This window comes from Neofelis nebulosa, chromosome 8, assembly GCF_028018385.1.
Source record: "Neofelis nebulosa isolate mNeoNeb1 chromosome 8, mNeoNeb1.pri, whole genome shotgun sequence".
In the NCBI taxonomy this organism is placed as follows: domain Eukaryota; kingdom Metazoa; phylum Chordata; class Mammalia; order Carnivora; family Felidae; genus Neofelis; species Neofelis nebulosa.
The window spans coordinates 73,923,601-73,935,626 of record NC_080789.1 but is presented as its reverse complement, the minus strand read 5'-3'; the positions used below and the strand labels follow the sequence as shown (position 1 = coordinate 73,935,626).

Below are 12,026 nucleotides of genomic sequence, written 5' to 3'. Positions count from 1 at the left end.
ATGTATTATATGACATAAGGTAAAAGGTGCTGTGACAAAATATAACAAGAGAAAATGGAAAGTCTTGCTTGAGGAAATGAAGTCGTATTGGTGAGTGGAGAGTGTTACTTAGGTGAATGAGGGGGATCACATTCCAGGAGAGGAAACACTATGAAGAACCAGAGATGGGAGAGAACAAGATGCATTCAAGGGCCTAAAAAGGGAACGTTCTCCTGGAGAGCAGAGTAAGTGAAATGGGGGCACTAGCTAAGCTGCAATATTGGACAGACTCTAGAAAATGGCACCAGATTGGTCATTATAACACATACAGGTTTTATTCCAGGAAGAGGAACATTTTTAAAGCTTTCAGTAAGTTGTATTATTACAAAGAGGGGTGATTTGATCACACTTGCATTTTAAAAAGGTCACTCTGGGTACCAAGTAGAGAAGAGAATAGAGTAGAATAAGGGTGGAGGTTGTGGTCTAATAGGTCATAGTAGTTCAGTGAGAGATGTGGGTAGCTTAGAAAAAGAAAGAGATAGTGGTAATGGGAGGAATGGATAAATTCAAGAATTTATGATTGAATTATAAGGAAGTTGAAGAAGAGGGTTGAAAATGCCCTCAAAGTTTCTGAAAAGTGCATTGTCCTAGATGATTGGAAATTGAGTGTGTAGGAAAGCTCAAATGCTATTAGAAGTCAAATAAAATAAGTTGAAGAGGTGGGAACCAGATTAAAATGAATTGAGGATTAAGAAATTTTTTAAAAATGGGGAAAAAAACCTAAGAACAGAAATTCAGGTTTTAAAGAATAGATATTATTCAATCCAAGCAGCTGTCGTAGAATTAAGCAGATTAACATGAAGAAAGAAGAGTAATTCTCTGTTTCCAGGGGAAAACAGAGAGAAGTAAGAGACAGGAGCAGGAGTGCATGCCAGCAAGATGGCAGGGCACTGGGAAAGGTAAAATCACTGTGAAATCCCCAGTAAAAATATGGCCAACAGGACTTTTATTAAGAGTAGAAATATGTAGTGAATGATCATTTCTAATGTCGATATGCCCCACCCTGTGGGATACAACCAATTCCATCATCTTCAATTCAGTAAACCCACCTTACTAGGGAGTACCTTGTGTTACTAGGTTGTATGACAAAGTAGAGAAAGAGCTAAATTTCTTGTATGGTGTTCCTTGGTGGCACCAAAATAACTAAAAAATATAGCAGAAGGAAAATACTCTCCTACTCTAAGAATTTTCAGAAATCTTCGAAGCTGGATTTTTAGTCAATCTAGACCTCAGGGCACAAGAAGACCCCCAACTGACATTAAATTGTGTATCCTTTATCTTCATTTTTACTAAGACTGGTTACTGTCAAGGAACAATGTGTGTGGCCACTGACAAGTTCTTTATATGGAGATAGTAGTGATCCCATTATAACCAACTGAACCAATGTGCTCAGATTATAACTAGTGATTACAAGCATACCTTGTTTTATTGCACTTCATGGCCATTTGTAGATAATGTGTTTTTAAAGATTGAAAGTTTGTGGCAACCCTATGTTGAACAAGTCTGTCAGCACTGTTTTTCCAATAGCATTTCCTTCCTTTGTGTCCCTGTGTCATATTTTGATAATTCTCACAATATTTCAAACTTTCATTATTATTATATTTGTTATGTCATCTGTGACATAACATGTTATGACATCTGTGACAATATATATATTGTCATCTGTGATCAGTAATCTTTGATGTTACTATTGTCATTGTTTTTGCATGCCATGAATTGTACCTATATGAAACAGTGAACTTAGTAAATGTTGTATGTGTTCTGACTGTGGTTGGCCTACCCTATTACCTGACATACAACAATATTGAAATCAGGTCAATAACCCTACAATGCCCACTAAGTATTTGAGTAAAAGAAAGAGTTTCATATCTCTCACTTTATATATATGCATACACACACACACACACACACACACACACATATGACAGGGCACAAGTGAATGAAGGGCAGAGAGAGAGAGAGAGAGAGAGAGAGGGAGAGAGAATCTCACAAAGGGAAGAGAGAGAGAGAGAGAGAAAGAGAGGGAGGGAGAGACAGAGAAGCAGGGCCACCCAAAGCGAGGCTTGTGCTCACCTGATGCCGGGCTTGAATTCACGAATCATGAGATCATAACCCGAGCCGAGGTCAACATCTCTCTTTCAATCAAATGCTAGAAATCATTAAGCTTAGAGAGGAAGGCATGTTGAAAGCCACGATAGGCCTAAATCTAGGACTCTTGTGTCAAACAATTTACCAAGTTGTGAATACAAAGGAAAAGTTTTTGAGGGAAATTAAAAGTTCTACTCCAGTGAACACATGAAGGATAAGAAAGCAGAACAGCCTTATTGCTGGTAAGGAGAAAGGTTTAGTGGTCTGGATAGAAGATCAAACCAGCCAAAACATTCCCTTAAACCAGAGCCTAATCCAGAGCAAGATCCAGACTATTCAATTCTGTGAGGGCTGAGAGAGATGAGGAAGCTGCAGAGGAAAAGTTGACGCTAGCACACATTGTTTCATGAGGCGTGAAGGAAGAAGCCATCCCCACAACATAACAATGCAAGGTGAAGCAGCAGGTGCTGGTGGAGAAGCAGCAACAAGATGCTCTAGCTAAGACCATTAATGAAGGTGGCTACACTAAACAATACATTTTCAAATCTAGCCTTATACTAGAAGATACCATCTAGGACTTTCATAGCTAGAGAAAAGTCAATGCCTGGCTTCACAAATTCAAAGGACTGGCTGACTTTCTTGTGGAGGATTAACGCAACTGGTGACTGTAAGTTGAAGCCAATTCTCATTTACCATTCTGAGAATCCTAGGGCTGGTAAGAGTTATGCAAAATCTACTCTGCCTTTGCTTTATAAATGGAACAGCAAAGCCTGGATGACAACACATCTGTTGACAATATGATTTACTGAATATTTTAAGCCCACTGTTGAAACCTATTGATCATAAAAAAGTGAATTCTTTCAAAATAATAGTGCCCATTGACGGTGCACCTCGTCACCAAAGAGACTTGATAGAGATGTACAGCAAGGTTAATGTTGTGTTCATGCCTGCTAACACAACATCTATTCTGCAGCCCATGGATCAAGATGCAATTTCAACTTTCAAGTCTATTATTCCTTTCAAGTTATAAAGCGTAACTGACATGCAATGTTTTATTAGTTTCAGACGTATAACACAGTAATTCAACACATTCTGTACGTTACTCAGTGCTCACCCAATAAGCATAGTCACTGTACATCATTACAAAATTATTGTCTATATTCTCCATACTGTACTTTTCATCTCCATGACTTGTGATTTTAAAACTGGAAGTTTGTACCTCTTAATTCCCTTCACCTGTTTTGCCCATTCCCTCACCAGCCTCCCTTCTGGCAACCACCATATTGTTCTCTGTATTTGAGTTTGGTTTGTTTGTTCATTTATTTTGGGTTTTCTTGTTAGATTTCATATGTAGTAAATACTATGGTATTTGTCTTTCTCTGACTTATTTCATTTTGAATAATATGTCCAAGTTGTAGTAAATCACAAGATTTCCTTCATTTTTGTGACTCGTATTCCGGTGTGTGTGGGGTGTGTGTGTGTGTGTGTGTGTGTGTGTGTGTGTGTACCACATCTTCTTTATCCACTCATCTATCAGCGGACACTTGGGCTGGTTCCATATAATGACTATTGTAAATAATGCTGCAGTAAACATATGGGTACATATATCTTTTAAAATTAGTGTTTTCATTTCAAGTCTTATTACTTAAGAACTACATTTTATAAAGCTATAGCTGCCGTAGATAATGATTTCTCTGATGGATCTGGACAAAGAAAACTGAAAAACTTCTGAAAAGGATTCACAGTTTTACATGCCAGTAAGAACATTTGAAATTCATGGAAAGGTGCCAAAGTATCAACACAAACAGGGTTTTGAAAGAATTTGTTTCTAACCCTCATGGATGACTTTGAGCGGTTCAAGACTTCATTGGAGGAAGTAACTGTAGACATTGTGGAAAGAGCAAGAGAACTAGAATTAGAAGTGACGCTTAAGGATTTGACTGAATTGCTGCAATCTTATAATGAAACTTGAGCAGATGAGGAGTTTCTTCTTATGGATGGGCCAAGAACATGTTTTCTTGAAATGGAATCTATTCCTGGTGAAGATGCTGTGAACATTGTTGAAATTACAACAAAGGATTTAGAATATTAAATCAACTTAGTTGATAAAGCATGGGCAGGGACTGGATGAACTCCCATTTTGAAAGAAGTTGAGTTGTGGGTAAATGCTATCAAACAACATCATATGCTACAGAGAAATCTTTAATGAAAGGAAGAGTCAATCTATGGGGCAAGCTTCACTGTTGTCTTATTTTAAGAAATTGTGGGTACCTGAGTGGCTTAGTCAGTTAAGCATCCGACTTCAGCTCAGGTCATGATTTCATTGTTCATAGGTTTGAGCCATATATCGGACTTTGTGCTGACAGTAAGGAGCCTGCTTGGGAATCTTTCTCTGTCTCTCTCTCTCTCTCTGCCCCTCCCCTGCTCTCTATCTCTCCCTCTCAGAATAAATATTTTAAAAAATTAAAATAAAAAAAAAAGAAATTGCCACAGCCACCCCAAACTTCAACAACCACCATCCTGATCAGTCAGCAAGCATCAATAAGGCAAGACCCTCCCCCAGCAAAAAATTATGATTTGCTGACAGCTCATATGATAGTTAGCATTTTTTTGCAATAATGTATTTTTAAATTAAGGTATGTATATTGATTTTTTAGACATAATGTCATCACACACTGAATAGACTATATAGTATAAACATAACTTTTATATGCACTGGGAAGTAAAAAAAAATCATTTGACTTTCTCTATGGTGGTGGTCTGGAACTAAACCTGCAATATCTTCAAGGTATGCCTGCATTCCTAATCTCATTAACTAAACAAGTATAGCAAACCAGAATACTTTCCAAAACCAGAAGGAAATTAACATATGAAAGGGCCATTTGCAATACCCATGGTGAAGTAGAGCCTTCACTGTACAGTCATTAAAAAACCAAAATTTAAAAATGTGTAGGTCTATCATATCATATAAAAATTATCCTCATTTATTTTCTCAGACATTAACCTAATCACCAATTTTTCATCTTTTAAGATAGCTGGATATTTGTGATTAGAATAGTAAATCAATATATTTGGTTCTTGAGAAAATGAAAGATCTACTTAACAATTGAGTTTTCCAAATTTTTCTCTAAATGAATAGTTTGGAGATAATGAGCATGCTCCCACTATGCAACAAGCTCAGTGACCTTGGTTAAATTACTTAGCTACTCTAAGTCTCACTTGTATCTTAAATAAAATGGACAGAATAGGACCTATCTCATAGGACTGTTGTCAGAAGAGAATTGAATGAGATTTCATACACTCACTCACGCACACGTGCGTGCGCGCGCGCACATACACACACACACACACACACACACACTTCCCTACTTGCATAGCCCAGCACCTCGTACAGAGTGGGCATTCAATAAATATTAACTATTTTTAGAAATTGCATTGAGATGGTGCCTTATCTCTCACAAGCAAGACTCCCTCAGCCTTCTTCAAAACATATATATTGATCAGTCAAATGCTAAGAATAGAGCAGTGAGAAAACAAAATTCTTTGCCTACATGGAGCTTATGTTTTGACCTAAATGGAAAATATTAGAATAGTCCATTTTGACAGTTTCTACACACTTTTAGTATCTTTGTGTAATTAACCTTAGTACATCTTGAAATTAATCAATTATATTGGCTTTGCAAAACCAAATTAATAATTCTTCTTAGCCTTCTACCATTTAGTTATCCTCACTGACATTTACAATGAAGAGGTTTAGACTTTATCATTTATCTTTTAAAGATATCAGTGAAATATTTTATCTCTGTATGGCCTTCTGATAATACAAATAATAGAATGTTAAAGATATTAGGACTAAAAGGATCTCACAGGGGCACCTGGGTAGCTCAGTCAGTGAAGTGTCCGACTTCAGCTCAGGTCATGATCTCTCGGTTTCCGAGTTTGAGCCCCGCATCCGGCTCTGACAGCTCAAAGCCTGGAGCCTGCTTCATATTCTGTGTCTCCTCCTCTCCCTGTCCCTTCCATGCTCATGCTCTGTCTCTCTGTCTCTCAATAATAAATAAATGTTAAAAAAAGGAATCTTATACAATTCACTCACTTTATTTATCTCTTGAGATACCAAAGTCCAGACTGTAAGTAACCTAAGTAAAGACAGAATTGTCATTAAAAGACATAGGACAGAGTTAGCATATCTAAAAGATATACCTTTTCATGGTACTCATTTTGTTAGGGAGAAAATGTACCTCTTGAATCCTAAATGCCATAAAATTGGTGAAGATTATACTGACGTGAATGACTGCTGTCTTTGCTAACAGCTGGATTCCAATGGAGAACTGCTCATCCGAAATGCCCAGCTGAAGCATGCTGGGAGATACACGTGCACTGCTCAGACAATCGTGGACAATTCTTCAGCTTCAGCTGATCTTGTTGTGCGAGGTAAGAGTTTCAACATTTTAAAATTATGAAACCAAAGGTATTTGACTTGCATAACTATGTATAATCTTCTGGTCACTCTGGTATGAATTCTTATATATTTAGAGTCTTGGTCCTTGAGAACAGCTCCTCATCCATGCTTAAGAATGATTTTTGCTAGACAAGTAGTAAACAACACTGATTTTGTTTGTTTTACTAACTACATGTCTTCTAGAAACTTACACCACACACCTCCTACTAAATGTTTGTGCTTTTAAACTCAGTATTTACCAGAAGTTCTCAGTTTCTGCTAATACTTTTCATGTGTTGAGAATAGTGTTTCCATTTTTATTTTTTAGGGAAAAAGCATACTGATACTGTTTACTATAACTTCAAGTGTTACGTATTTATTACTGTAATCTTAGAATAAGAAGTTAATTTATACATGCGTCATGTTTCTATTTGTTGCTAGCTTTCAGAGCAGTGTTTTTGTTCTTATATATAATTGAGAATGTGCTGGAATATGCCCTTTTTGAAAATACAGCTCCTTTGATACTGGTCTTTGCTGTATAGCTGTAAGGCCATCTCAAAACATCATTCATTGGCTCTTCGCTCACCGCCTACAGAATAAAGACCACTCCTTCTAACTAAGCACCAAGAAGGTCCATGCATTGACCTCAGACTGTTTACCATTCTATGTAACCAACTCCAGTGTCCCACCAGTCTACAAAAATATCCTAGGATTTCCAGCTGTGTTCCTTGGTTCACAACATTGCTTCCATTTCCTGTAGTCATTATTTGTTACCCAAGTCTTAAGCCATCCTTCAAGGCTAGGCTCAAGTATTACCAAATTAATGAGTCCTTTCCTGATGTCACCAACATAAGCCCTTCTCTTCTAAACTTTCATAACATTTACTACTTTCTATAATGCATTTTATAGCAATCTGTGCATATGTGTTATCTTCTCTACTGGATTGTGAAATTCACATATGTATTTTTTATTAATCCTTAAGTGAGTTGCAGAATTCCATTTCATATTTTCATAGCTCTCTTTTTCTCTCTCAGTGTCATGTTAACATTTTAATTTTATTCTTTTTTATGTTAAAGTTTTTATGTTTTCATATTTCATCTACTAGAAATATTTATTGACTAATATTTGTTGCACACTTGTTCAGACACTTTTTGCACAATCAAACAAATATTTAGTAAATGACATGAGATACGTGGTTTGTCTTCATACCCTTTCTGGATCATTATAGTTTCATTCAACCTCATACATCTCCCGTATTTCCCTCTAGAGCAATGGTAATATGGAGTCCCCAAGTCATACTGGGGAAATGCTGAGAAGACTTATAGTCCAGTTAACATATTCTCCAATGGAGTAATAGAAGTCCAGCTGAAGTTCATATCCAAATGAACTTAGACATTCATTGCATATATCTCTTATGCTAACTTGAAGAAAGTGCATTTAAATTCTGTATTTCCATTAAAAGTATTTTATGATCTGGGACATCTAGCATTCAAGAGTTATCAGAGAGAGAGAGAGAGACTAGTTTCCTGTATTTTCCAGTCAGACTACTAGCTGTTAAGCCTTTTTTAGCAATAGCCTATGTATGTATTTAATGGAAATTGCTTGCATATTAACAGATTTAGCATTGATGTTACAAAAGGGGTTATGTTACAACACTTGTACAGCAGTGTTTTTATATAATTAGAGTATGGTAAATTCCCAGTATTTAGAAGGAAGAAGAAGTTTGGCAAATGCAGTCAGGGTATTAATGGTATTATCCACACATACTTAGGTAATTAAGAATCATCATAATGCATGTTTTTTATAGAGGTAAAACAAATAAAAGGAAGCTATTACAGGTATTGTTTGGAAATATAAAGGTTTTTCTGTAAGCTTTTTAGTTCCAGAGAAAATACTTTAAATCAATAGAAACTGGCAAGTGCACTCAGTAGAAACACGATAGAACATTTTAAGCCCCTAAACTACAGCAGGATATTAAAAAACAACCATATAGGCAGATAAAAAGTATTGCTTAGTACTGTTAAAAGTCTGCAAGTTATAATCATTCTCCAAACTTTATTTCTATTAATATAAAAGGTATTCAATTTATGTCAAGAGAAGTTTGCTATTAAAAAAGCTAATATTTGCATAGCTTGTGCCACAAAATGTATATAAATTAAACCTTCAAATATGCTTTATATATTAAGTCATGGGATATAAAATTAAACAGTCCTTTTAAAATTATTATAGTAAAGGGGCGCCTGGGTGGCGCAGTCGGTTGGGCGTCCGACTTCAGCCAGGTCACGATCTTGCGGTCCGTGAGTTCGAGCCCCGCGTCGGGCTCTGGGCTGATGGCTCGGAGCCTGGAGCCTGTTTCCGATTCTGTGTCTCCCTCTCTCTCTGCCCCTCCCCCATTCATGCTCTGTCTCTCTCTGTCCCAAAAATAAATAAAAAAGCATTGAAAAAAAAATTTAAAATTATTATAGTAACGATGAGTAATATATAAGAAAATATAGCATGCCTCAAGTCATATTATTATTGGTCCATTTATCCATTTAATTTATTTTCTCATCTAGTCCAGGAAATCATAATCTGGAGTCCATAGACAGGATTCAAGGGGTCCCATGGACTTCCTGAAATTGTATGCAAAATTTCATGTGTGTGTATGGAATTTATAATTGTATATTGTGGATTTATAATTTTATCAGATTTCCAATGCTGGCAGTGGCCCAAAAGACCATTTTTGGCCCAAAGGCCAAGAAGCTTAATCTGTTTTTCTTTCTTTCCCTTTTGTAGATCAAGACTCTCTAAAAAGAGAAACTAAGGGATGATTATTCACTTCATGCCAATAAAAAAAAAAATACTAACAGGTTCCACATAGTGAGATCTAGTAGCACATTTAGATTATGAATTGCTTTTGAAAAACTCAATTTTCACTCAACCTTCCAAGAATATATGTCTCAAAACCTATTGAATATGTTATATATTAGACATTATATATATATGTATATATATGTATACATTATATACATATGTATATATGTATGTATATATGTATATATATGTCTACATATATATACATATATGTATATATATATGTAGACATTATATACATATGTATATATATATATGTATATATATATGTAGACATTATATACATATATATATATATATATATATATATATATATATATATATAAAAGAATTTGCCAGATTCGAGATGAACTAATTCTAATTCATTTTCAGATGTCAGTGATCTAAACTGCTGATTCTGAAATTAGTGTTAGGAGTGGGGCAGTGAGCAGGTTAGAGAGGAAAGTAATTTCCTCTGATGATCCCTGATAAATTTTTTGGACAATAAAACTAGTTTAGTGCGTAAACTGTTATGCCTTATCAGAAGGCTGAAATGAAAGTAGAAATATTCAGATGTAACTTAGACATTGTGGTTTCTTTTACCTATGTTACCTTGAAGGGAACGAATACAAACGAAAATTATTGTTATCACACCGTGTGTGTGTGTGTGTGTGTGTGTGTAACCATGGATGGATGAATGTGGGTATGTTCATAAAGTTTGATGAAAGGAATTTCTATGAGAGAGAAAAATGTGTTTTCGGTTTATATTTTTCATCATTATTTTAAACTGAGTTTAGAATAGAGGCAATGCATTAGTTAAATCTGAATGCTTCTACATATAAAATGAAATTAAATATAGGAAAAACACAGTCCAAGGAAAATGTAACATTGGATCTGATTTCATGGAGCTTTTTGCCCACAGAAAACTCATCTTCCACCCTTTATCTGTTTAATGTATGATGGGATTGAGAAATAAGGAAAACAATAGCTAATGTGGTCAACCAAAACCAATTTATAGAAAATGGTCTAATAATCAGCTACAAGTCATTGTAACAGTCCTAAATGTTTATGTTTAAAAATGAATAGGACTTCAGGGGTACCTGGGTGGCTCAGTTGGTTAGGCATTCGACTTCGGCTCAGGTCATGATCTCGCGGCTCAGCTCATGGATTAGAGCCCACGTCAGGCTCTGTGCTGACAGCTCAGAGCCTAGAGCCTACTTCAGATTCTGTGTCTCTCCCCCTCTCTGCCCCTCCCCTGCTCACACTCTGTCTCTCTCTCTTTCTGTCTCTGTCTCAAAAAATAAACATTAAGAAAATTAAAAATCTATAGGACTTCAACTTATTTACCCACTAAACGAGCCAATGATTGCTCAAGGATTAGACCATAAAAGTGGTGCACATTGTCCATTCCTCCAGTTATGCAAACAATTTCAAATCATGGGGTCATACTTACTGTGTGATTTTCACTTTTGATTTCCAAAGTTGCCTTTTATACTACTTCTGTCCTTTCACCATGGATATGTTTCTGCTAGTCTTTGTACAGAATAGAGCTTATTTTTGCACAAGTAACCTTTATTCAAGCAGTATGGTTTTGGAAGCCCTATATATAGAATTCAAGTTGCACTGATTGAAAGAAATCAAAACTATTTACTTTACTGGCAATATGCTCATTCAGTGTTCTAAAAACTCTCTCATTAAAAGCACCCAAAGTTTTGGATAAATCAGTATACATTCTTCCTCGCAGCCTTGGCAAAGGCAGAAGAATACCCTCTCTAAATAGTGAGCCTTCAAATATGAAATTATGCAAAGAATGACAAACAAGCCATAATGAGAGAGAACCAGGAGTTAGATGGATGGACAACAATAGTGTTTAAGTTCAAGGTACTTCACATATTCTAATCATTGGAATAGGAATGAGAATAATCCTGCCCATATCTTTAAATAAATAAAAGAACTGGCCAAAATGAGTTTGAAACAAGATACTATAAAAATTAGCAGTTTGGAGGGGGAAAAACAAGGACAGTTTCTATAAATGATAAATATAATAATTGAAAATAATAAAAACAATAGATTAATCAATAAGTTAAACAATAATTAGAGACAGATCAGGAAAGGATCAGGGAACCTAAGAGGTAAACGTGAGGAAATTAACACATTTCAGCACAGAGAAACAAAAACAAATTATGAAAATGAGATGATGATATTAAGTATCTAATGAGAAAACAGTATTTGTCAAATCAGATGATCAGAAGAACTAATAGATAAAGTAGGAGAGAAAAACCTTTCAAAAAGATAATGACTACAGATTTTTGGAAATTAGTGAGAAATATGGTTTCTCGTTTTTAAGAATCACAATGAAACACAAGAACAATCAATAAAAATAAATAATGAAAATAAAACCCAAGAACATTAAAAATAGAAAATGGTAAGTACAGCAAAAGTGAAAAATACGTTTTTGCAAATGCCTCACAATACATCGACTGCAGACTAATCAGCATCAGCAATAAAAGTCACCAAGTAACTGGGGGGAGTCAGACTTCAAGATGGCCTCCACTCATTTTGCTTTCTGGTATACCAACCCTTGTGTAATCCCTTTCACACTAAGGGTTGCTCTATATGCCAACAG

At 35.6% G+C, this 12,026-nt stretch overlaps 1 protein-coding gene across 5 annotated transcripts in view; it reads left to right on the top strand.

Annotated features, from left to right (window-relative positions):
• Nucleotides 1–12,026, top strand: part of CNTN1 (contactin 1) — a 368,724-nt gene that overhangs the window by 248,999 nt on the left and 107,699 nt on the right. For all 5 annotated transcript variants that reach the window (XM_058743101.1, XM_058743098.1, XM_058743100.1 and 2 more), the window contains one exon: nucleotides 6,441–6,561. In XM_058743101.1, the coding sequence (XP_058599084.1) occupies nucleotides 6,441–6,561 (121 nt within the window). The remainder of the gene's footprint in view (nucleotides 1–6,440; nucleotides 6,562–12,026) is intronic.